Source organism: Eptesicus fuscus, chromosome 8 (assembly GCF_027574615.1).
Source record: "Eptesicus fuscus isolate TK198812 chromosome 8, DD_ASM_mEF_20220401, whole genome shotgun sequence".
Taxonomy (NCBI): Eukaryota; Metazoa; Chordata; class Mammalia; order Chiroptera; family Vespertilionidae; genus Eptesicus; species Eptesicus fuscus.
The window spans coordinates 3688517-3715077 of record NC_072480.1 but is presented as its reverse complement, the minus strand read 5'-3'; the positions used below and the strand labels follow the sequence as shown (position 1 = coordinate 3715077).

At 44.0% G+C, this 26561-nt stretch overlaps 1 protein-coding gene across 5 annotated transcripts in view; it reads right to left on the bottom strand.

Annotated features, from left to right (window-relative positions):
- Positions 1-26561, bottom strand: part of SPART (spartin) — an 80761-nt gene that overhangs the window by 19209 nt on the left and 34991 nt on the right. For 3 of the 5 annotated variants that reach the window (XM_054720370.1, XM_054720371.1, XM_054720375.1), the window contains exons 4-8: positions 17880-18047; positions 15871-15994; positions 11541-11735; positions 7573-7731; positions 7401-7491 (exon numbers count right to left, since the gene is read on the bottom strand). In XM_054720370.1, coding sequence (XP_054576345.1) covers positions 7401-7491; positions 7573-7731; positions 11541-11735; positions 15871-15994; positions 17880-18047 — 737 coding nt within the window. The remainder of the gene's footprint in view (positions 1-7400; positions 7492-7572; positions 7732-11540; positions 11736-15870; positions 15995-17879; positions 18048-26561) is intronic. The other 2 variants (XM_054720372.1, XM_054720374.1) reach the window with 2 other exon arrangements.

Genomic DNA, 26561 nt, shown 5'->3' with positions numbered 1-26561 from the left:
AAGATTAGAGCAGAAATAAATGACATAGAGACCAAAAAAAACACACACCAATACAAAAGATCAATGAAACCAAGAGCTGGTTCATTGATAGGATAAACAAGATTGATGAACCTCTAGCCAGGCTCACCAAGAAGCAAAGAGAGAGGACCCAAATAAACAAAATCATAAATGAAAGAGGCGAAATAACAACAGACCCCACAGAAACACAAACGATTGTTAAAAAATACTATGAACAACTCTACTCCAACAAACTAGACAGCCTGGAGGAAATGGACATATTCCTAGAAAAATACAACCTTCCAAAATTCAATCAGAAAGATTCTAAAAATCTCAATAGGCCGATAACTAAGGAAGAAACTGAAGCAGTCATCAAAAAGCTTCCAGCAAACTAAAGTCCGGGGCCAGACGGTTTCACAGGGGAGTTATACCAAACACTAAAGGAAGAACTAAAACTTATATTCCTCAGACTATTCCAAAAAATTCAAGAGGAAGGAACACTTCCAAGCTCATTCTGTAAAGCCAGGATTACCCTAATACCAAAACCAGATAAAGACAACACAATGAAAGAGAATTACAGGCCAATATTCCTCATGAACATAGATGCCAATATCCTCAACAAAATTCTAGCAAATCGGATCCAGCAGTACATCAGAAAGATTATACACCATGACCAAGTAGGATTTATCCCAGGGATGCAAGGATGGCCAATATCCACAAATCAATAAACATGATATATCACATAACAAATTGAGAGATAAAAATCACATAGTCATATGAATTGATGCAGAAAAGCATTTGACAAAATCCAACACCCTTTCTTGATAAAAACTCTCAACAAGGTGGAAACAGAATGATCATACCTCAACATAATAAAAGCCATATATGACAAACACACAGCCAACATCATACTCAATGGACAAAAACTAAAACCATTTCCCCTAGGAACAGGAACCAGACAGGGATGTCCACTCTCACTGCTCCTGTTCGACATAGTACTGGAAGTATTAGCCATTGCAATCAGACAAGAAGAAATAAAAGGCATCCAAATTGGAAAAGAAGAAGTAAAACTGTCCTTATTGTCAGATGACATGATACTGTACATAGAAAACCCTAAAGACTCCATCAAAAAATTATTAGACTTAATAAATTCAGCAATGTAGCAGGACACAAAATTTTTTTTTTTTTTTTTTTTACATTTTTATTTTATTTATTTATTTTATTTTTTTTAAATTTCTTTATTGATTAAGGTGTCACATATTTGTCCTCATCCCCCCATTCCCATCCCACCCCTCTCCCCACGCATGCCCCAATCCCCTGTTGAACTTAACCGTTGGATAGGCTTATATGCATGCATACAGGTCCTTTGGTTGAACTCTCCCCCTCCCCCCACCCTCCCCCTACCCTCCCCTATCCTCCCTCTGAGGCCCGATAGTCCGATCGATGCCTCCTTGCTTCTGGTTCTGTTCTTGTTCCTCAGACTATGTTGTTCATCATTTCCTCTAGATGAACGAGATCATATGTCACTAGATATATACTAATAAGAACTGAATGTGAGACGAGCAATAATATTTATGCTGACAGGGAAATGAATCAATCTGTAGCGAGCTTCCCCCTGGACCAACAGTTCTTTTGAGACCCAATTTCGATGTCCAGTAGTTCCTTATGTGTACATGTCAGCACTGACCCCTCAGCTCTGGATGGTGGACAAATGGTGGTAATGGGGGTCCGACTCCCTCTGGTTTGGTCTCGGCCGAACCCAGGGGCACGGCGTCACCCGGACTAAGGGGCACGTGGCCTCACCCATACCCAAGGGACGCGTGGTCTCACCCGGGCCTGGGACCCAGCCTCACCCAGATGGATCCAGGGGCACACGGCCTCACCCGGACCCAGGATCTGGCTTCACCCGTACCCAGGGACGCTTGGCCTCTCCCAGACCCAGGGGCACGTGGCCTCACCCGGGCTTAGTTGCACAAGGCCTCACCTGGATCCAGGGACACATAGTCTCACCCGGACCCAGGGACGCTTGACCTCTCCCAGACCCAGGGCCACTTGGGCTCACCCGGGCCTAGGTGTACGACGCCTCACCCAGATCCAGGGACACATGGTCTCACCCGGACCCAGGGACGCTTAGCCTCTCCCAGACCCAGGGCCACTTGGGCTCACCCGGGCCTAGGTGCACGAGGCCTCACCCGGATCCAGGGACACATGGTCTCACCCGGACCCAGGGACGCTTGGCCTCTCCCCGACCCAGGGCCACTTGGGCTCACCCGGGCCTAGGTGCACGAGGCCTCACCCGGATCCAGGGACACATGGTCTCACCCGGACCCAGGGATGCTTGGCCTCTCCCAGACCCGGGGCCACTTGGGCTCACCCGGGCCTAGGTGCACGAGGCCTCACCCGGATCCAGGGACACATGGTCTCACCCGGACCCAGGGATGCTTGGACTCTCCCAGACCCGGGGCCACTTGGGCTCACCCGGGCCTAGGTGCACGAGGCCTCACCCGGATCCAGGGACACATGGTCTCACCCGGACCCAGGGACGCTTGGCCTCTCCCCGACCCAGGGCCACTTGGGCTCACCCGGGCCTAGGTGCACGAGGCCTCACCCAGATCCTGGGACACATGGTCTCACCCGGACCCAGGGACGCTTGGCCTCTCCCAGACCCAGGGCCACTTGGGCTCACCCGGGCCTAGGTGCACGAGGCCTCATCCGGATCCAGGGACGCATGGTCTCACCCGGACCCAGGGACGCTTGGCCTCTCCCAGACCCAGGGCCACTTGGGCTCACCCGGGCCTAGGTGCACGAGGCCTCATCCGGATCCAGGGACACATGGTCTCTCCCGGACCCAGGGACGCTTGGCCTCTCCCAGGCCCAGGGCCACTTGGGCTCACCCGGGCCTAGGTGCACAAGACCTCACCCAGATCCAGGGACACATCGTCTCGCCTGGACCCAGGGGTGTGTGGGCTCTCCCAGACCCAGGGGCGCTTGGCCTCGCCCGGGCATGGGATCCAGTGTCATCCGGGTCCAGGGGCACTTGGCCTCACCCGGACCCGGAGTCCGGCCTCACCTGGACCCAGGGGCATGTGGCCTCACCTAGACCCAGGGACGTGAGGCCTCACTTATACCCAGAGGCGTGTGACCACACCCAAGCCCAGAGGCGCGCAACCCCGCCCGCACCCGGGTCTCAGCGGGGTCCCGTCTTCCCGATCCCAATTCCTGCCGGTCAATCCCCCCTCAGCAATTCCCCTGGCCATCCTTCCAGAGCTCCAGTATGGCTGCTGCAGAACTCGTCGGGCGGCGGCTCGGCGAAGCTCCGGTGCACCCGGTGCATGGCGGTGGGCCAGTCTGGCGTCGCTGCGTCGGCCCTTGGGTCTGCATCGGTGGCCGGTCGCCGAGCATGCGCACCTGGCCGCTTCCGCGGCGTTGAGATTCTTGACGGACTCATAGGTCAGCAAGCGCAGAGTCTCCCACCCCATGTCTCATAGGGGCTCGTCTGTCCGTGCTTGGCTGCCAGTGGAGCTGTCCCCTCAGCCGGAGACCGCCGGGGGAACTGCGCCGAGCACGTTCCAGGCCGCTGTTGTATCGCCTGAGCCATAGTTCTTTTGTGTCGCCTGAGCCGTAGTTCTTAAAGTGTGGTCTTTGGCTCACCGGCATCAGCATCATCCCACATACCCCTCTTTTATTCTAGTTGTAGAGCATCTACTCAGCCAGCCCTATGGTGGTCTTGGATGGTGTCTGCTCTGCTCTCTTGTCGTAGTCTCAAAGTTGTTGTGGTAGGCAACAATCAGGCTTCCACCCTATGCCTCCATCTTGGTCCTCCTTTGTATAGTTAAGTCTTGATTGTTGTTGGTGTCACTGGGGGGGCTCTCTTTGTCTATAAAGGAAGAGTTGCTGTGCAGGAGACACGTTTATGGGCCGGGTCTTGGTGCAGCAAAGCTTTGGCGCTCACTGAATATTCCCGTTGAATGTGTCCCTTATGCACGTGGTTGAAATCTGGTGTCATCTCCCACAGACCACCAGATGCCCTCGTTTCTGGGTCTCCAATGGGGTGTAGATCAGCTACTGCCTTAGGCACTCAGCAAGGATTACAGCAAAAACTGTAGTTTCTTCCTCCTGTCTGAGTGGCCCTGGAGCAGTCCGACTAGAACAGCAGATCATCTGGTCCGCTGCCAGAGGGCAGGCCACCCATATGCATAAGCCGCTGCTTGGGGCGCAGGTGTGCCTGCAAGACTTGCGGGGCAGGTCTTCAAAACGTGCGGGGCGGGTCCCAGGGCGGGGCGGGGTCTCAGGGCGCCAACAGGCCATGGTGCGGCGAGCCTCGATGGCTGTGAGTCTGGTCCTTCTGCCTTCCACGTATCTAAGTCCCCTCGTTCCGCACTCCAGCGCAGCAAACACTGATTGCTGGGCGCACCTCCGCAAGAGTCCCGCCTCTCCCCGCAGGCATCTGGGTCTCCCGGGGTTCGCCAGAAGATGGGTTTCAGGGTGATGTAGAGCTAATCTCCCTTAGGTTTGGAACAAAAGCCCCTTTCCCCCGCCACCAGCCAGACCCACGCACCTCCACACCTCATCCCCTCCGATTTCGCTGGGTGCGAGGCAACAGAACAGCCTTTAACCTCCGCCGCTATCTTTTTCAAACTTCTCAATTTGTACTTCTTAATCCCTTCATTTCAGTCAACTCTACTGAAGTCTAGCGCCGCCGGGAGGTGCACGGAAAGGGCGCCCGGGCTTCCGTCCGGTGCGCGGTGCGCGCGTCCCGCGGAACCAGACGCGCGAGGGCCGCGCGGCTGGGACGGGCGCTGGGCGGCCGCCGAGCTCCAGGCACCGCCATCGCCGCGTTCCGGACGTCGCCGCCGCGGCGTCCCCCCAATTTATACTTCTTAATCCCTTGAATTCAGTCAACTCTACTGAAGTCTAGCGCCGCCGGGAGGTGCACGGAGAGGGCGCCCGGGCCTCCGTCCGGTGTGCGCGCGCGGCCCGCGGCACCAGGCGCGCGGGGGCTGCGCGGCGGGGACGGGTGCTGGGAGGCCGCCGGGCTCCGGGCGCCGCCGCTGCGGCGGCGTCCCCAGCGTCCCGGGCCGGGAGGCCTGCGGGGGCGGCGGAGTTGCGAAAGTGAGTGAGTTTCCCAGGGTTTCGCCCGGAATGGGGTTCAGTGCAATCGGAGCCGGTGCTCAGCGCACTCCGGAGCCTTTATCTCCTTCCTGCCAGTGAACTCCGGCCAGGTCATCAGCCGCCCCCTCCTCTCCGGTTCCATCCTCCCCGCTGGCGCGTGTGCTCGTGTCTCCGCCCGTTTCTCCATACCTCAGGCTTTTACGGCTTCCCCGACTGTCCCCGTGGCCTTCTCCTTCCCCCCAGCTGTGGGCATTTCAGTCCACCAACTTTCCTGTGGTTCTGGACGATGTCCGTTCTGACCTCTAGTTGTATTTTTGAAATTGTTGTGCCCGGCTGCAGGTTAGGTGTTTAACCTATGCCGCCATCTTGGTTTCTCCAGGACACAAAATTAATGCCAAGAAATCTATGGCATTTTTTTCACCAATAGTGAACTTACAGAAAGAGAGACTAAAAAAGCAATCCCATTTACCATCACACCAAAAATTAAGATACCTAGGAATAAACTTAACTAAGGAGGTAAAAGACCTATATGCGAAAAACTACAGGACACTGAAAAAAGAGAGAGAGGAAGATATAAACAGATGAAAGAACATACCATGTTCATGGATTGGTAGAATCAACATCATTAAAATGTCCATACTACCCAAAGCAATCTATAGATTCAATGCACTCCCCATTAAAATACCAACGGCATATTTCACAGACCTAGAACGAACGTTCCAAAAATTTATCTGGAATAAAAAAAGACTCCGAATACCTGCAGCAATCCTGAGAAAAAAGAACAAAGTAGGTAGGATCTCAATACCAGATATCAAGCTGTATTACAAAGCCACTGTTCTCAAAACAGCCTGGTACTGGCACAAGAACAGACATACAGATCAATGGAATAGAATAAAGAACGCAGAAATTGACCCAAACCACTATGCCCAATTAAAATTCGACAAAGGAGGCATGAACATACAATGGAGTCAAGACAGTCTCTTCAATAAATGATGTTGGGAAAATTAGACAGATACTTGCAAAAAAATGAAACTAGACCACTAACTTACACCATACACAAAAATAAACTCAAAATGGATACAGGACTTAAACATAAGATGGGAAACCATAAAAATACTAGAGAAATCCACAGGCAGTGAAATCTAGGACATATGCCAAAACAATTTCTTCACTGATACCGCTCCTAGGGCAATGGAAGCTAAAGAGAAAATAAACAAATGGGACTACATCAAAATAAAAAGCTTTTGCACAGCAAAGGAAGCCATCAACAAAACAACAAGAAAGCCCATTGCATGGGAGAACATATTTGCCAATGTTATCACTGATAAGGGTTTAATCTCCAACATTTACAGGGAACTCATACAACTTAACAAAAGGAAGATAAACAATCCAATCAAAAAATGGGCAAAGGATCTAAATAGATACTTTTCGAAAGAAGAGAGAAGAAAGGCCAAGAGACATATGAAAACATGTTCAAAGTCACTAATTATCCGAGAGATGCAAATCAAAACGACAATGTGGTTTCATCTCACACCTGTCAGAATGGCTATCACCAACAAATCAACAAACAACAAGTGTTGGCGAGGATGCAGAGAAAAAGGAATCCTCTTGCACTGCTGGTGGGAATGCAGACTGGTGCAGCCACTGTGGAAAAGAGTATGGAGTTTCCTCAAAAAACTAAAAATGGAACTCCCATTTTACCCCGTGATTCCACTTCTAGGAATATATCCCAAGAAACCAGAAACACCAATCAGAAAGGATATATGCACCACTATGTTCATAGCAGCACAATTTACCATCGCTAAGATTTGGAAACAGCCTAAGTGCCCATGAGCAGATGAGTGGATTAAAAAACTGTGGTACGTCTACACAATGGAATACTATGTTGTGGTAAAAAAGAAGGAATTCTTACCATTTGCAACAGCATGGATGGAACTGGAGAGCATTATGCTAAGTGAAATAAGCCAGTCAGAGAAAGATAAATGTCACATGATCTCACTCATTTATGGAATATAATGAAAACATAAACTGATGAACAAAAGCAGATCCAGAGACAGAGAAGCATAGATCAGACTGTCAAACCTCAGAAGGAAGGTAGGGGAGGGTGGGGGTAAAGGGGAGAGATCAACCGAAGGACTTGTATGCATGCATATAAGTCTAAGCAATGGACACAGACAACAGGGGGGTGAGGGCATGGGTGCGTAGAGGTGGGTAATGGGGGGATGAAGACACAGATGTAATACCTTATTCAATAAAGAAATTAAAATGAAATGAAATAAAATTCAACTTACTTGTATCTGACAGTTTGTACCGTTTCTGCTGAAACATTGTTAACAATGCATTTAGCAGCACATTCCAATCCCTGCCAGACAGTTGAAAATCCTGCAAATATATTTAAAAGTAAGTAAAAGTAGCCCATAGCAAATAGACCTTCCTAGTTTAAATTTCTGGCTTTTATGTTACCTTGAACACTACTTGCTGCTACGACCATAGCACCATCCAGGGGAGACTTCCCATTTCTGTCTTTTTTAAGAGATTCTGGAACAAGTTTGCTTCCATGCTTCTTGACATGTGGAGCTAGTTCCTTCCCAACACAATTTGCTACAGTGCAAACTCCATCAACTATATAATCATAAAAAAAAAAAAAAAACTTTTGAAAAAAATGTATTCTTCCCTTGATTTTACCACTCTTATTTAGCAAAATTCTTACACAGGCATCTAAAGTTGTTTTACTGCATGTTACCATTTTTGTTTAAGGATAAGAACCAAGACTGGCTATTTTTTAAACAAAGTCTATTGTTTGGTTTAAGGATGTCTGCAGAGCCTACTGATGGTTTGAATCCTGCTTCAAATATATGTTCTTTTTGGAAATTTGCTTAAAAGAGAAGGACCTGCCCTAGCTGGTTTGGCTCAGTGGATAGAATGTTGGCCTGCGAATTGAAGGGTTCGATTCCAAGGCACATGCCCGGGTTACAGGCTCGATTCCCAGTGGAGGACGTGCAGGAGGCAGCCGATCAATGATTCTCTCCAATCATTGAAGTTTCTATCTCTCTCTCCCTCTCCCTGCCTCTCTGAAATCAATAAAAATATATTAAATAAAATAAAAAAGAGAGAGAGAGAAGGATCTGCCTTTTCTATCTGATTGCTACAATGCAAGATGGTAGATCCACCTTTCATGTTTTCCAGCTAAGGGTATTTGTATTTTCTCTCCATATCCACAAATATCTCACTGAAATAGTAATAAAGTATTTAAATCTACATAAAAGTAAACAAACCAAAATCTGATTCAAAAGGAAACTAGATAACAAAAAGATAATCTTACAAAACTTAAAGATAATCTCTAAGAAGCTATCTAACCATCTTAAAATACTAAACTTTAGAGCTATCAAAGAAGGAAAGGTAGAAGCATATTTCTTGGGAAGGCTGACACCAGAATCACTAAATCAGCTTTTTCAAATAATATATCCCTTTCTCTTGACCCTCAACTAACATGCAGTGAACAGTCCTTAAAAGAATATGTCATATTTGCCTAGCCAGTGTGGCTCAGTGTTTGAGCATCAACCTATCAACCAGGTTTGATTCCTGGTCAGGGCACATGCCTGGGTTTCAGGCTCAATCCCCAGTGGGGGTTGTGCAGGACGCAGCTGATCAATGCTTGATGTTTCTATCTCTCTCTGTCCCTTCCTCCCTGAATCAATAAAAAAAAATCTATAAAAAATAGAAAATAAAATCAATAAAAAATATTCTTTAAAAATGTGTCATATTCAAGGATAGTAAACACATATTCAGGACCATTCCTTTTCAAAGATACAGATGCTCTCTTCTCTAACTTGATCAAAACAACCCTTTAACCAGTGTTTCTCAAACTTTTATATGCAAGTAAAAATCACCTAGGGAGCTCATAAAAATGCAGATTCTGAATCAGTATGTCAATTTCAGAAATATTGTTAAGGCTCTGATAGGTTTATGTTGCTAGTCTATAGATTCTACTATGAATTGAAAGATGAAACTGCTTTGTTCTAATTCTTTCCTTTTTTAAAAAATAAATCTTTATTGTTCAGATTACAAGTGTTCCTCTTTCCCCTCCCCCCCTGTAGCTCCCCTCCACCTGACTGCCCCTGCCCCATGCCCTTACCCCCCGCCACTGTCCTCATCCATAGGTGTAAGATTTTTGTCCAATCTCTTCCTGCACCCCTCAGACCCCCTTCCCCCTGATAATTGTCCGTCCCCTCCCTTTCTATGTCCATGATTCTATTGTATTCACCAGTCAATTCTGTTCTTCAGATTTTTTATTCACTTGATTTTTAGATTCACTTCTTGGTAGGTATGTATTTGATGTCTTTTTGTTGTTCATAATTTTTACCTTTACTTTTTTCCCCTTCTTCCTCTTCTTAAAGAATACCCTTCAGCATTTCATGTAATCCTGGTTTGGTGGTGATGAACTCCTTTAGCTTTTTCTTGTCTGTGTAGCTCTTCGTCTGACCTTCAATTCTGAATGATAGCTTTGCTGGGTAGAGTAATCTTGGTTGTAGGTTCTTGCTATTCATCACTTTGAATATTTCTTGCCACTTCCGTCTGGCCTGCATAGTTTCTGTTGAGAAATCAGCTGACAGTCATATGGGTACTCCCTTGTAGGTAACTAACTGTTTTTCTCTTGCTGCTTTCAAGATTCTCTGTCTTTTGCCCTTGGCATTTTAATTATGATGTGTCTTGGTGTGGTCCTCTTTGGATTCCTCTTGTTTGGGGTTCTGTGCGCTTCCTGAACTTGTAAGTCTATTTCTTTCACCAGGTGGGGGAAGTTTTCAGTCATTATTTCTTAAAATAGGTTTTCAGTATCTTGCTCTCTCTCTTCTTCTGGCACCCCAAAAATTCGGATGTTGGTACCCTTGAAGCCGTCCCAGAGGCTCCTTACACTATCTTCACACTTTTGGATTCTTCTTTCTTTCCGCCTCTCTGGTTGGGTGTTTTTTGTTTCATCATATTCCAGATCTTTGGTTTGACTCTTCAGGTACGGTGATCTACAGTTGAGTGTCTGTATATTCTTTATTTCAGACAGTGTATGCATAATTTCTGACTGGTCCTATTCCATTTTTTTTTTTTTGCATTCTCATTAAGGTCCTTGAAGGTCTCTTGAAGTTTCTCAGCGGTTTTTAGAAGATTCTTGAGTAACCTTATAAATGTGGTTCTGAACACTGTGTCGTCCAGTAGTTTACTTTCCTCCATCTCTCCTATGCGTGACATACTTCGGTGTCTCAGCATTTTGGCTGCCTCCCTGTGTTGATGGAGTGGCTTTGTGTGGTCAGTGACCTATAGGGGCCAGTAGCTCAGCTTCCCCAATCACCCTAGGTGGTCGCTCTTGGTACACCCCTTTGTGGGCTGAGTGCAAAGTCTTGTTGTAGTTAAGCCTTGATTGCTGTTGGTACACTGGGAGGAATTGACCTCCAGGCCAATTGGCTGTGAGGACCTGCTGTGTCTATAATGGAAGCGCTGCTGCGCTGGAGACACGCTTGTGGTACAGGGCTTGTATGAGTGGGGCTTTGGTGCTCACTGAGTCCGCCTCCCGAATGTGTCACTTATGGGTGTGAGGAGTTGAAATCTGGTGTCTCACGCTGACCACTAGGTGCATTGGCTAGTTCAGCTGCTGTCTGAGGCCACCCTGCAGGAGCTACAGCGAGAACTGCCGTCCTCTCCTCCCTGCTTGGAGTTTGGAGGCCTTGGAGCTGTCTGTACAGGGTTGCAAGTTTACTAGTTTAAACTGCAATAGAGAAGGCCATTCATATGCAAAAGCCACTGCTAGGAGCTTGGGTGTGTTTGTAGATTGTGCGGGCAGAGTCTCAGAGCATCACTAGGCTAGGGCGTGGCCAACAGCAATGGCTGGCAGTGAGCCGCCTCCAACCGTGTCCCGCAGCCACGTCCCCGCTGTCTCGCGCGCTGGCGCAGCCAACAATTCTACCTCCATGCAGCTCTGCTAGTAAGCCAGTCTCACTCCGACCCAATGGCAGACAGCCCAGTCTCTCCCCAGAAACTGGATTTCAGAGAGATTGGGGGCCTTGTCTCTCTTCAGATTGAAGAAAGCAACGCCCACCTCCAGCTGGGCTCCACTGCCAGCTCGTATCACCCGCGCGCTCCCCTGTACCTCAGTTTTTCAGCGTTTGTGTCCTGATTGTGCCCGTGTCTTTCAGTCTAGTTCTAGAGGTTCCGCTCAGCCAGCTTTCCCGTGGTTCTGGGTGATAGACGTTCTGTCTTTTAGTGGTAGTTTTGGAAATTGTTGTGGACGGCAGCAGCCCAGATTTATCTATGCTGCCATCTTGGATCCTCTCCCTAATTCTTTATTCTTAAAGATAAACTAAATTGAGCATTCAGATTAACTTGAATTAAGAGATTATTTGTCATTTAATTGAAAAGAAGTAAGCCATCTAAAATCATCTTACCCAGGAACTGACTGACTTTCGCTGCTCCTCCGGTAGCCTGCTTTGCTATATGAAGTCCCCTGGTCACAGCTGGACTAACTTCCACTGGTTTTTCTTCTGGTTGAATCCGTTCTCGGAGTTTAGAAGCACCTTTCTGGATTGCTTTGCCAGTAAATTCAGCACCTTTGACTAAACCCCAACTTACCCAGGAAGCACCTTTTAAAAGATAATTTTAAAATGCATAATATTATAGGGTGATTATACCTTTAAACCCTTTAATAATTAACTAATCAACAGGAAAAAATCCAAGGAGTTCAAATATCAGATTCCAAACATGCCATAAACTTTCCAATCAACTTTTTGCATTTACATTTTCTAAGTAAATTCATCTTTAATAGTTATATCACTCAATAAGAGTTCTGTACCACTCTTTGCTGCCACTACATCTTATATCTGCATACCACAATATACTATTGTTAGGGACTAATTTGGGTAGTGGTGCCATTAAAATAGTATTTGGCTAGAAGACTCAGGTATCCTTATTCTTTTTGCCTTAGTCCAAGCACCATGTTCTCCCCATGGAGTCCTTTAAGGTAATAGACACAAAGAATGCTAACTGGAAACCAAGGAATCTATATCTCAAACACAAAGCAGAACTCTTGCTTGCTTGCTTTAGTCTAAAGGCATAAGACAGGGGGCCCTGTTCCTCCCTCAATCTTAAACCCAAATCTCTGAGTCTTAGCACTTTTTACCTTGCAACATAAACCTAAATGACAAAGACATGAGATCACCGGAGGAATTCATGAGAAAAAAAAAACCTAGAGAGAAGAAAATTGAGAGGCCTAGTTGGTGTAACCATTTCTCATGAGAGTAGGCTCTAGTCCTTTGCTTAGCTTGGGCTTCTTGCAGCATGAATGAAGAGACTGTCAGAGGGAAAGCAGGATGGCAGAGACTTCTCTAGTGAATAGGCCCCCAAGGGGGAATGTGGGGAAAGAAGTGGGAAGGAAATGAGAGAAGCAAGAAAAAATACACAAGGAGAAAGGTTCCTCCTAAGAGGGGGAGGAAAGTGTTAACCTGCCCTGGAGAGAGCTTATAATTTTAACTATATCCTTTTTGACAATACCCTGAATCTAGTTTTTAAAATTGGACATATAAGATACTTATGTCCTGCCTAGGTGTGTGGCATGATTCTTACTACTTCAGACTATGAGTGAACAAGTATCCAGTGATCATGTGAAAACCATAACAATTTTAAAATGCTAGCAACAAAAAGTGCCAAGTATAACTGATTAGAAAAATTGATGTATTTCTCTTCCTGTTTCGGTAAACATGTCTACTTTCAGTTCTAACCCTGCCACCAGTGTCCTACCCTTGGGAGAGGATCAGATCTCAAACTCAGGCAAACAGGTTCCATCCATGAGTTCCCATAACAATAAAGCGATTGAAGATGTCCAGTAAAAAATAAATAAATATGTGTGTGTGTGTTTCTAGAGTTAAGTTGTAGGTTGAAAAGTTTTAAGAAGTAAAAACCAGCTGAACTTGAAAGAGGAAGAGTGAGATACCATAAAATAAGTGACAATGAAACAAAGGAGAGCTCAAGTAGACTAAACAACTACAATGCAACTCTATAAAAAACAAGGAAAGAAGTCCATTAATGAATGAGAAAAATAACTTGAAATGAGATAAATGAAAAGTCATGGGACTAATGAGAAATACTAGATGCAAATTATAAACAATCCATCACCATGGAAAAGCATAATAGAGGTGATAAATACATTCAATAGAGGTGATAAATACATTCAAACTGTAGACTCTGCAATAGAAGATAAGGAATATAGCATTCATTAGTAGCCATTAAGAGCTTTTAAATGGCATGTATAATGCTAGATATAGATTTATTCTATCTATGTTTGCATCCTATGCATCCAGTTAATGCTGAGATATAGCAGGCCATGAATATTTACTGAATAAATGAGAGGTTGGCAGATGACTTAAAATGATGTAACTCAAATCAGTCTATTATCACCAATCCTCTACCTCCTTCCAAATTAGTTTACTAGACTCTACTCCATCTGAAATGTTTGACAGCTGTCTTTTTAAAATGTAAGTCTAGACTTCTCAAGCCAATATTCTACACAGGTAAATTTTAAGCAGTTATTTAATTTTTTTCACCTTTTACATTTTTAAAACAAGACTATAAATTTTACTAATTTTACTTATCCTTTGACAAGTGAACAGGAATCAATCTTGGGCTATGATGAATGAGATCAATTTGGATACTTGGTTACTCCTCTTTGTACAGAATCTGCATGAGTCAGGTAGAAATAGTCTCTTGACAAACCAGATAATTTTCCCTAGAGTAAATCTTCAGTTTTTTCTGCACCTTTCTTTGTCACTTGTGCCTTAAGTATTCGGTGAGCTAATGGCATTTCATCCACTTATTAAAAGCACATACTCTGATTGGCATTTAAATGGTTTTAATGTCACCAACTTTTAGGAGTATTCCTAGATCTCTAGCCCTAAGGGTATAATATGAAAAGAATAGTATAGTATAGCCTGAAGACACTGAGAGTTCTTCTGAAAGCTCTAAAGAGATCTCTCCCCAGGATTAGATGGTTCTAAAGATGCTTCACTTCCTTGAGTAGAACTAGCCTGTAGAATCTGTGTGGTACCTGGGAGGCCTAAGACTTTGTGGTATGTGATATTTTCTAAAGATGTCCAAAAACAGTGTCTCTTATTCCACATTTTCTTTCAACATAATCTTGACATTCTTCCCATTAAGAAATGGGATCTGTGTCACATCCCCTTGAATCTAGACAGGTTTGTTATTTGCTTGTAATGAGTGACGTGGGAAATTTCCAAGAAAATGTCAGAAAGGGCAATGAAGCTTCCGCCTGCTTGCCGGACCATTCATGCTTGAAACTGAGCTACCAGAGAAGCCAGACTAGCTGAAGGCCTTCATGCTGAAGTCGAGCTGCATGGAGAAGCTGTGTGTAGGCACTATGTTTGGCAGTCCTGGATTTTGAGTTCTCCCAAACTGGATGCCATATGTGTGAGTGAAGGAGCTTCAGGTGTGATGTCAGCCCCCCAGTTATTGAGTTACTAGTCAGCCTGAGTCTTCCTAGCTGAGGCCCTAACATCATGAAGCAGATATAAGCCATACTTGCTGTGACCTTTCGGAATATCTGGCCCACAGAATTCCTAAGCATAAACAAATGTTTGTCATTTCGTGAGATTAGGTGTGGGATGATTTGTTAGACAGTGATAGTAAATGGACAATCTTATAGCAGTATAAACTCAAAAAACTTAAGAAAATGACCTTTGAATTTAATTATCTACATAAGTGTGGATACAGGCACACATGAATACTGACCTAGTAACAGCTTAGCAGCCTGTAAAGGTAAGGGACAAGGTAGTAACAGTAAAGGTTTTTCTTTACAACTTCTTTGAAAATCTCTTTCAAGGGTCAATTTTAACTGTTACAATTATATTTTTAAAAATAACTTTATTTTTTCTTCTTGACTCAAGCAGCATTTTGAAACTGGGCAAAATAATTTGTTAGCTCCCAACTAATGGTTATTTTTCACTTATTTTAGCTTGGTGGTTTTTCATGTTGGTGATTTCCTACACCTTTATTGGTTTAATGAATTTTTACTACAAGATGGAAAAGACTATCGATAGTCTTAAATTACTGGTGAAGATCCCATTATTGAGTCATGAATTTGGCTTACTGAATAGTGACTGGCAATGTTTTGGAAAACTAAAATAGGTGGTCTAAATCTGAGAGCTATTACAGTTGAAAAGCTCAAATGTTAACTAATTAAAGAAAGATATATGTCAGCAATGATCATTCTGGTTTTAAAATAATTGGTCTGAAGCCCATTGTAACCACAATTAAATAGTAGGGACTACTTCCCAAATGGCTTGGCTGTAATCCTTAGATCTTCTCATGCTTGCACGTCTGTGTGGTTAGGGAGTGCCACTTTGCTTCCAAAGACAGATGAATATCTTACCATTTTTTTGGTTGTGGAGAGGAAAGAAGGGGGGAAAAATATAAAAGGATTAAGAGGAAATTTCAAAGGGAAATGGAAAATAACTAATTTTATGTTCAGAACTATTTGAGAGTTTGGCGATTCCTGAAGCTTTACACTATCAATTTTCCCAAGAATAAAAGAGAATAGACGAAAAAGAACTTACACCTCTATGTCAATATGTTCCTTCAATTTTTGTTCTAACTATTTACAAACTTATCATTTAGAACCAAAATATAAAACATTATCTTCCTAAATACTCTCTTATGGGTCCCAAAGATTTCACATTAAAGGGGAAAAAGTTACCATTACTGTAATACCTGACAAAATGTTTTGAGCCACTTTCTCACTCCATTCAGGTAATTCCTTTACTTTTTCTTCTGCAACTGGCTCATAGGGTACCATGTGACTCAGATTGACTTCTTCACTTGAAGTACCTTTACCCTAAATAGTAAACATGTTTCAAATGTGAAACAGGTAAAGTACTAAGAGGGAAAAATTATAAGCCTTATGTAATTAAATATTAAACCAACAAATATTAGATATAATTAATGAAATACCTCCAGTCAAACTAGTTACCAGTACATTTTATAATATAAAGTGCAATACCATAGCTGCCATGAAGTTGAAAACTTTCTGGTCTTATATATAGTCCCAGTGGTAAGTAAGATTTAAAAACCAATGTACCTCCAATACAGCATTTATCAAATCATATTTAAAATGACATTTTTCTTTTCTTGACTAACTACGAGTTCCTTCATTCTGCTATCAACCCTTAGATATTAGTATGTACATGGTACTCAGTAAGGTTAGAAGATTTCTGTTAAATGACTCAATCAGTGAGGAAGGATGTATCCAAATAAACTGGTTTTGACAGAAATCAAGTAAAAGCAAGTAAAAATATACAAACACAAAACAACCTGCCATTCCATTTGAATAAAAATGGGAACACAGAAATACCTGTACTTTGATAATTCAATAGTTATTATGAGAGCTAGAGCCAACACTCAAAATCTCAAAGCTAAGTTCATTCATTCTACAAACTTAGAAGCAGGCTAACTCAGACCTTATAACTTGAAAATCAAACTTCTCAACAGAAATACAAAGTGAACTTCACTTAAAATAAAAACTTCTACACAGGCAAAAAGCCACTCATAAGTAAAAACTCCCAACTGCTTCCCACATCAGCAATATGCCCACACTTATTTCTGAGGCCAGGTTGTACATTAGAGAGAAGGTACAACCTAGCTTTCTATACAATCTATGTACCTTCATCTAATAATCACACTAGACAGAAATGATCTCTTTGCTGACTTGTCCTCCCCACTAAATGGTCAATTACTTGAGATGAGAAATTTAAACTTTTCCCACTACACTCAACATTCTAGCACTTAATATTTACTAACTCTAATCCTGATGTACCACTTATAGCATACTAGAGGCCCAGTGCACGAATTCATGCACCATGAGGTCCCTCAGCCTAGTCTGTGGGATCTAGCTGAAATCGGCTCTCCGATATCCCCCGAGGGGTCCCGGATTGCGAGAGGGCACAGGGCAGGCAGAGGGACCCCACTGGTGCACGATCGGGGCCAGGGAGGAAGGCAGGAGGTTGGCCACCCAGGGAGGGACCATGGGAGGGCTCTAGGGCATGTCCAGCCCGTCTTGCTCAGTCATGATCAGCTGGACCCCAGCACAAGATAACCTACCAGTTGGAGCGTCTGCCCCCTGGTGGTCAGTGCATGTCATAGCGAGCGGTTGAATGGCCTTAACATATCATTAGCATATTATGCTTTGATTGGTTGAACGGATGACCAGACCTAATTATGACCTTAGCATATTAGGCTTTTATTATATAGGATTATATACTCAGAATCTAAGAAATGAAAGAAGAAACCACTAAATAACTACAAAATATGTTAAATAACCCATCCTCTGACTTGACCATCCATGAATAAATAAGGAACTGAATAAAAATGGCAGTTTAAGAAAAAGCATATCTAGCCCCAAGATCTTGGTGTATATAGGAAGGTGGAAAACAACACAAAACAAAAAAGTATGTGCATCATTAAGGTAAACATCAAAATCTTTCATAGTTGCAAAAAAAAAATCTATCCCTCAAAACATAGAATATCTTTTAAAGCACTTTAAGTAACAAACACTTGGAAAGGGAAATATTAAAGCTGCTAATAATGTTTACTAGTAATCACTTTGTAACTCTACAAGTTGTGGGTTTTTTTAGTAAATGGGGATAAGATCTTATAAATAATTGAAACTGGTTAAAGGTACCTTCGTACACAGACCTCACTGCTCTTTTACTTAAGTTACTTACCTTTTTACCCCGTTTCCCTTTATGACGTACATCCTTACTACCTTGGTCCAATGAAGGATCCAACTGTCCCAAATCAGAGCCACTGGCTTCTTTTAGTTGGTCAGAGGGGCATCTTGCTCTGCCAGGGATTTGGAATTCATTTTCTCCTTCAGCCCGGTTCCAGTTTGCCTAGGAAGTAAAGGACTAAGGTTAGCTCAAATCCTACTTTTTCCAGATGACTTTCCTCTAAGATATGGTACATCATGGTCTAAAAATACACCTGGTCAGATGTCAGTGTTTGACAGTCTTATTTTAAATACACTATTTTTGTTTGTCTTTCCCCTATACTTCAGTTTTATCTCATCACCAAACCTCAAACCTTTTTAAAATATATATATTTTATTGATTTTTTTACAGAGAGGAAGGGAGAGGGATAGAGAGTCAGAAACATCGATGAGAGAGAAACATCGATCAGCTGCCTCCTGCACACTTCCCACTGGGGATGTGCCCGCAACCAAGGTACATGCCCTTGACCAGAATCGAACCCGAGACCCTTCAGTCCGCAGGCCGACGCTTTATCCACTGAGCCAAACCGGTTAGGGCAAACCTCAAACCTTTGAGTTTGTTAGTTCACAGCATATGACCTAAGTCAAATTTCAAAAGACCAAGAATAAAAAATTTACAGCAGTTTGTTGGTATAAGCTACCATAAAGTCAGATGCAACTACATGTGAATTTAATTATATAATAACTAATATGTTTTAGGAAACGTATATAAGACTAAATAAGTTTAAAGGCAATTAACAAAACTCATGTCCAGTTTAACTGAGTTGTTAGAAAGCTGATTGCTGATTTTTAAAAAAGGGTTTTTTTTGCACTAAAGGTATTCTGCTAGCATACACTTTGCTGAATGAATATTTAAAGAATGAAAAAGACAGGTCAAAATTATTGCTGGTAACTAACTTCTATTTACAGTTGGAGTTTTGAGACAACAGAGAAAACAACAAACCACATGCAACCAAAAAAAAACTCAACAGAGATAAATATATAACCTGAAAGTCAGTTTAATGTCTTTTCTAAAGCCCCAGTAATATAGAGCCTATGAATGTAGGGGTGAAGAGAAAAACAGCTCCATCATTGGTCTGGAGTACTAAATATTGTCACTTCATTATGCTAGTAAACAATAAAGGTAAGACACTCATATACATTTCACCATGTTCCTGCCTTTGTAAACTCCTCTCAATGAGCACACAGTCTATCCACACTTCTATGGGGATCATGTTTTGTTAACATAGATTAAATGTTTAGCATTGACTATGCTAAAGTATATGTTGATCACCAGGCCATTTACATTTACACAACTTAATGCTGAGATGACTCGCTACCCTTTTACTTAGCTGGTGAACTGCTCCCATTATCTTTGATCTTTTAAATATAGGTATGCATTCAAAGTGTGTTCTACTTCCTGAGAAGACAGGAACAAATCTTTCAAAACTTAAATAAAAGTGAACTACAGTTGATCTTTGAACAACACAGGTTTCAACTGGTGGGTTACTTTTATGTGCATTTTCTTCAATAAATACTGTAAATGAACTTCTGGCCAAGATGGTGGAGTAGGTAAACACTGTGTTCATCTCCACTCTTGTCCACATCAAAATCACAACTAAATTGCCCTGGTCAGTATGCTCAGGGGTTAGAGCGTCGGCCCATGCACCAAGGGCCTTGGGTTCGGTTCCTAGTCAAGGGCACATACCTGGGTTGCAGGTTCAATCCCTAGCCCCAGTCAGGGCCCATGTGGGAGACAACCAATCAATGTGACTCTCTCACACCAATGTTTCTCTCTCTCTCTCTCTCTCTCTCTCTCTCTCTCTCTCTCTCTTCTCTCTCTCTCTCTCTCTCTCCATCTCCCCTCTCTCTGAAAATCAATGGGGAAAAAATCCTCAGGTAAGGATTTAAAAAATTAAGTTACAACTAAATTATAGAACAGCAACCTTGAGAACCACCCGAAGACTAGCTGAACAAAACGCCTATAACTAAGGATATAAAAAAGACATGTCGAGACTGGCAGGAGGGATACAGATTCAAAATGGGCTGGTCGCACACCCACGTGTGGGGGTTGAGAATCAGGAGGAGTATCTCAGGGGTGGAGGCTACTTCTGAGAAGCAAGAGGTTCCCACAACAGCTGGCTGTGAAAATCAGTGAAGATTAGACCCAGGCATGTCCTTAAACATTCGCCCTAAGCTCCAACAAAGGGGCAGCGGCTTGAAAAACACCAGGAACATACAGGGAAGAATTGAATGGTCTGGCTTCAGAACAAGGGCTCCAGGGGCAGCTTTCTCCCAGACAGAAGTGCTGGCATTGTTAGCACTGTTCCTTAGTTTAGCCCTCCCCCACACAGTGGACACCATATCTAAGTCTCTAATAAGCCGAATAACACCTTTCTTCCTCATGCTTCTCGGAGATCCTGCCCCACCCAAATCTTGCACCTCTTGAAGCCCTTTCAGCAATTGCTCCTCACAAGCGGCTGGCCTCTGCCTGTACTGCAGATTTCCCTAAAATCTCCCAAAGGTCCCTAAGTAACAGATGGCCTCAGTGTGCCCTGTACCTCTTGCTAAGTGGCCCCAAGCCTGGCCACTGGTGGCAGCTAGCCTGGGGTTGCAGCATAGCCTTTCCTAGGCCCCTCCCAAGCCCAGCACAGGCAGCTACCAACAACAGATAACTAAGTACCTCCTACCAGGTAGCCCTGGACTGAGCACAAGCAGCAGCTGACTTTGGAAATTACCAGAGTCCCCCCGAAAAGGCTCCAGAACCAACACATCTGATGGTTGGCTTCAAAACAAACCAGAGCAATACCCAATTAGCATTACAAACAATACACCTATAGACTGAACTCTGCAGGCACCAGAGGTCAGATACAGCAAATTCTGCTCTGTAGGATCACATTCCTGCACAAAAGCTGGTCAACTGTAGTCATGGCCAGTCCTCACAACCAGTCAGCCTCAGGGTCAATCCGACCCACTGATGTGTTAATAGCAATCAAGGCTCAACTACAACAGGAGAGTACACAACCCACAAAAGTGACAACCCCATTGGAGCACCTGGCTCAAGTAAACAGAGAGGCTGTGCAACTGGGACCCAGAGGACACCTACTACAAAAGGTGACTCTACAAGACTGGGTGACACAGCAGATATACCTAACTTACAGAAACAAACACAAGAAGGCAGCCAAAATGCGGAGACAAACAAACATGTCTCAAATGACAGAAAAGGACAAAACTCTAGAAAAAGAGTTAAACAAAATGGAGGGGAGATAGGAACCAAGATGGTGGAATAGGTAAATGCCTGTACTTGCCACCTCCCACAACCACATCAAAATGACAACTAAAACACAGAACCACCACCATTCAGAACTGCCTGAAAACTGGCTGAATGGAAGTCCTACAACCAGAGAAGAGAAGTAGGAAGCACACTGAGACTGGTAGGAGGGAAGGAGGTGCAGGATGGGCTGATCCAGCACCCATGTGTGAGGATTTTTAACTGGAAGGGAGATCATCTCTGCGGAGGCCACCCTTGAGGAGTAAGGGGTCCCAGCCCCACACCAGACCCCCAGCCCAGGGTTCCAGAGCTGGGAAGATAAGTCCAGGCTGTAAAAATCAGTGGGAATTATGGCTGGAGGACAAGGAGGCTGCCAGAGACCCATGTGTCCCTCTGAAAGGCCAGCACATGAACTCACTCAGACTTGAACCCTCTGAGCCAAGAGGCGTTGGGGGACCCAGACACATACAGGGAGAAACTGGATTGTCTGTCATCAGGGCAAGAACTTGGGGGTGGTTTTCTCCTAGACAGGGGTGCTCACAGGGGTCATTATTCCTGGGCTGGGATCTCTCCTGTAGCACTGCTGACTGGCAGCCATATTATGAGTCTCCATCAGCCTGGAGCATACTGGTTGCTCCACCCTGGTGATTCCCTGAGACCCTGCCCCATCAAATTTGCAGCCCCACCCAAGCTGTTTGCAGTAACTTTTCCATATGAATGGACTGTCCTGGCTCAGGCTTTAGATTTTGCTAAAATCTCTCAAACTAGACACAGCTGGTATCAGCGTGACCCTACCTTATCAATAAAAAGCCCAAGAACCAGCACTAGTACCAGTGTGCCTTGCTTCACAGGTGGGCCTCAATGATAGCCATCTGCAGATCCCTCAAAGTCAGTGGCTAACTTTGCACCTCCCTGGAGGTCCTAGAGCTCATTAACCTGGTGGACAGCTTCAAACCATATGAGATTACACTTTACACATACACAAGTGACACACTCAAGGGGCAGACTCAATGAGCACCAAAGCTCTACTGAAGCAAGTCCCGCTCCATAGGGGTGTTTCCTGCACAGCAGCTCTACCACTGCAGTTGCAGCTGGTCCTTACAGCCAATTGGCTTGGAGGTCAATTCCTCCCAATGACACCAACAGCCATCACAGCTCAACTACAAGACTGTGCACATAGCCCACACAGGGGTGCACCTAGAGTGCCCACTCAAGTGACTAGGGAGACTGAGCCACTGGGCCCTGGAGGACACATACTACACAGGTCACCCTACCAATTCCAGGAGACATAGCAGCTCTACCTAATACACTGAAACAGAGGGAAGTAGCCAAAATGCAAAGACAAAGAAACATGTCACAAATGAAAGAAACAGAAAAAGCAAACTACTGGATACAGAGTTCAAAACTACAGTTATAGTTATTCAAGGATCTTCATGAGTGTTTCAAGGGACTTAGTGAGACTTTCAAGTATGTTAGTGAGAATGTCAAAAACATGAAAAAGGGCAAGTCAGAAACTAAGCATAGGAGATCCAAGATGGCGGTGTAGATAAACATCTGGGCTGCTGCCGTCCACAACAATTTTCAAAACTACCACTAAAAGACAGAACGTCTATCACCCAGAACCACGGGAAAGCTGGCTGAGCGGAACCTCTAGAACTAGACTGAAAGACACGGGCGCAATCAGGACACAAACGCTGAAAAACTGAGGTACAGGGGAGCGCGCGGGTGATACGAGCTGGCAGTGGAGCCCAGCTGGAGGCGGGCGTTGCTTTCTTCAATCTGAAGAGAGACAAGGCCCCCAATCTCTCTGAAATCCAGTTTCTAGGGAGAGACTGGGCTGTCTGCCATTGGGTCGGAGTGACACTAGCTTACTAGCAGAGCTACGTGGAGGTAGAATTGTTGGCTACCCCAGCGCGTGAAACAGCGGGGATGTGGTTGCAGGACACAGTTGGAGGCGGCTCACTGCCAGCCATTGCTGTTGGCCACGCCCTAGCCTAGTGATGCTCTGAGACTCTGCCTGCACAATCTACAAACACACCCAAGCTCCTAGCAGTGGCTTTTGCATATGAATGGCCTTCTCTATTGCAGTTTAAACTAGTAAACTTGCAACCCTGTACAGACAGCTCCAAGGCCTCCAAACTCCAAGCAGGGAGGAGAGGACGGCAGTTCTCGCTGTAGCTCCTGCAGGGTGGCCTCAGACAGCAGCTGAACTAGCCAATGCACCTAGTGGTCAGCGTGAGACACCAGATTTCAACTCCTCACACCCATAAGTGACACATTCGGGAGGCGGACTCAGTGAGCACCAAAGCCCCACTCATACAAGCCCTGTACCACAAGCGTGTCTCCAGCGCAGCAGCGCTTCCATTATAGACACAGCAGGTCCTCACAGCCAATTGGCCTGGAGGTCAATTCCTCCCAGTGTACCAACAGCAATCAAGGCTTAACTACAACAAGACTTTGCACTCAGCCCACAAAGGGGTGTACCAAGAGCGACCACCTAGGGTGATTGGGGAAGCTGAGCTACTGGCCCCTATAGGTCACTGACCACACAAAGCCACTCCATCAACACAGGGAGGCAGCCAAAATGCGGAGACACCGAAGTATGTCACGCATAGGAGAGATGGAGGAAAGTAAACTACTGGACGACACAGTGTTCAGAACCACATTTATAAGGTTACTCAAGAATCTTCTAAAAACCGCTGAGAAACTTCAAGAGACCTTCAAGGACCTTAATGAGAATGCAAAAAAAAAAAAATGGAATAGGACCAGTCAGAAATTATGCATACACTGTCTGAAATAAAGAATATACAGACACTCAACTGTAGATCACCGAACCTGAAGAGTCAAACCAAAGATCTGGAATATGAGGAAACAAAAAACACCCAACCAGAGAGGCGGAAAGAAAGAAGAATCCAAAAGTGTGAAGATAGCGTAAGGAGCCTCTGGGACAGCTTCAAGCGTACCAACATCAGAATTTTTGGGGTGCCAGAAGAAGAGAGAGAGCAAGATACTGAAAACCTATTTCAAGAAATAATGACTGAAAACTTCCCCCACCTGGTGAAAGAAATAGACTTACAAGTTCAGGAAGCGCACAGTACCCCAAACAAGAGGAATTCAAAGAGGACCACACCAAGACACATCATAATTAAAATGCCAAGGGCAAAAGACAAAGAGAGAATCTTGAAAGCAGCAAGAGAAAAACAGTTAGTTACCTACAAGGGAGTACCCATATGACTGTCAGCTGATTTCTCAACAGAAACTATGCAGGCCAGATGGAAGTGGCAAGAAATATTCAAAGTGATGAACAGCAAGAACGTACAACCAAGATTACTCTACCCAGCAAAGCTATCATTCAGAATTGAAGGTCAGACGAAGAGCTTCACAGACAAGAAAAAGCTAAAGGAGTTCATCACCACCAAACCAGGATTACATGAAATGCTGAAGAGTATTCTTTAAGAAGAGGAAGAAGAAAAAAAAAGGTATAGGTAAAAATTATGAACAACAAAAAGACATCAAATACATACCTATCAACAAGTAAATCTAAAAACAAATGAATAAAAAATCTGAAGAACAGAATTGACTGGTGAATATAATAGAATCAGGGACATAGAAAGGGAGGGGACGGACAATTATCAGGGGGAAGGGGATCTGAGGGGTTCAGGAAGAGATTGGACAAAAATCTTACACCTATGGATGAAGACAGTAGCGGGGGGTAAGGGCATGGGGTGGGGGGTGGAATCAGGTGGAGGGGAGCTATGAGGGGTGGAGAGGAACACCTGTGATAATCTGAACAATAAAGATTTATTAAAAAAATAAATAAATAAATAAATAGAAATTAAGCATACACTAACTGAAATAAAGAATAATTTACAGGGATTCAACAGTAGAGTAGAGCAGCGGTCACTAACCTTTCGAACCGTACGGGCCACCAGTGGCCCGTGGACCACTGGAGTAGAGGATTCCGAGAATCAAATCAACAATTTGAAATATGAGGAAGCAAAAAACACCCAATCAGAAGAGGAAAAAAATCCAAAAATATAGATAGTGTAAGGAACCTCTGGGACAATTTAACCCTTTGCACTCGCTAGCTTTTTTCTCGAGCTGCTACCGATGCTAACCGTGTTGAGTCACACTCGACATCCGAGTGCAAAAGGTTAAGAATACTAACACCATGGTAGGGGTGCCAGAAGGAGAAGAGAGGGAACAAATATTGAAAACCTATTTGAAGAAATGATGACAGAAAACTTCCCCTACCTGGGGAAAGAAAGAGACACACAAATCCAGGAAGCACAGAGAGTCTCAAACAAGAGGAACCCAAAGAGGACCACACAAAGACAGATCATAATTAAAATGCCACAGATTAAAGACAAAAAGAGAATCTTAAAAGCAGCAAAAGAAAAGCAGTTAGTTACCTACAAGGGAGAGCCCATATGACTGTCAGGTGATTTTTCAACAGAAACTTTGTAGGCTAGAAGGGAGTGGCAGAAATACTGAAAATGATGAATAGCAAGGACCTACAACCAAGATTATTCTACCCAGCAAAGCTATCATTTAGAATTGAAGGTCAGATAAAGAGCTTCACAGACAAGAAAAAGCTAAAGGAGTTCATCACCACCAAACAGAGGAGGAGGAGGAAGAAGAAGAGGAGGAGAGGAAGGAGGGAGGAAGGGAGGGAGGGAGGGAGGAAGGGAGAGAGGAAGGAGGAAGAAGAAAGGAGAAAGGAGGAAGGAGTAAGGAGGGAGGAGGAAGAAGGAAGAAGAATATGAACAATAAAATGGCAATAAATACATATCAACAACTGAATCTAAAAATACAAATAAGTGAGCAAGAAATCTAATGAACAAAATAAACTGGTGAAAAAAATAGAATCAGAGACATGAAAACATGGAACGGACTGAGGAATCTTAGAGGGAAGAGGAGTTGGGGGAGCCAGAAGAGATTAACCAAAGATGCTCAATGAATTAAGAACTGATGATCTTAGTAAGAACCTCAACAAGACAGGAAACAGAAGTCATAAAAAAGAACCAGTCAGAAATGAAGAATGTATTAGATGGAATAAACAGTTAGATTAGCTGAAGCAGAGAAACCAAATCAGTGATTTGGATGACAAGGTAATAAAAAACACTTAATCAGAACAGCAAATAGAAAAAAATAAATCCAAAATAATGAGGATAGTTTAAGGGACCTCTGGGACAATATCAAGCATAACAACATTTGCATCATATGGGGAATGGAAGAAGAAGAGAAATAGCAAGGGAATAAGAACCTATTTGAAGAAATAATGACAGAACACTTCCCTAACTTGGTGAAGGAAACAGACATACAAGCCCAAAAAGCACAGAGAATCCTATATAAGATGAACCCAAAGAGGCCAACACCAAGACACAG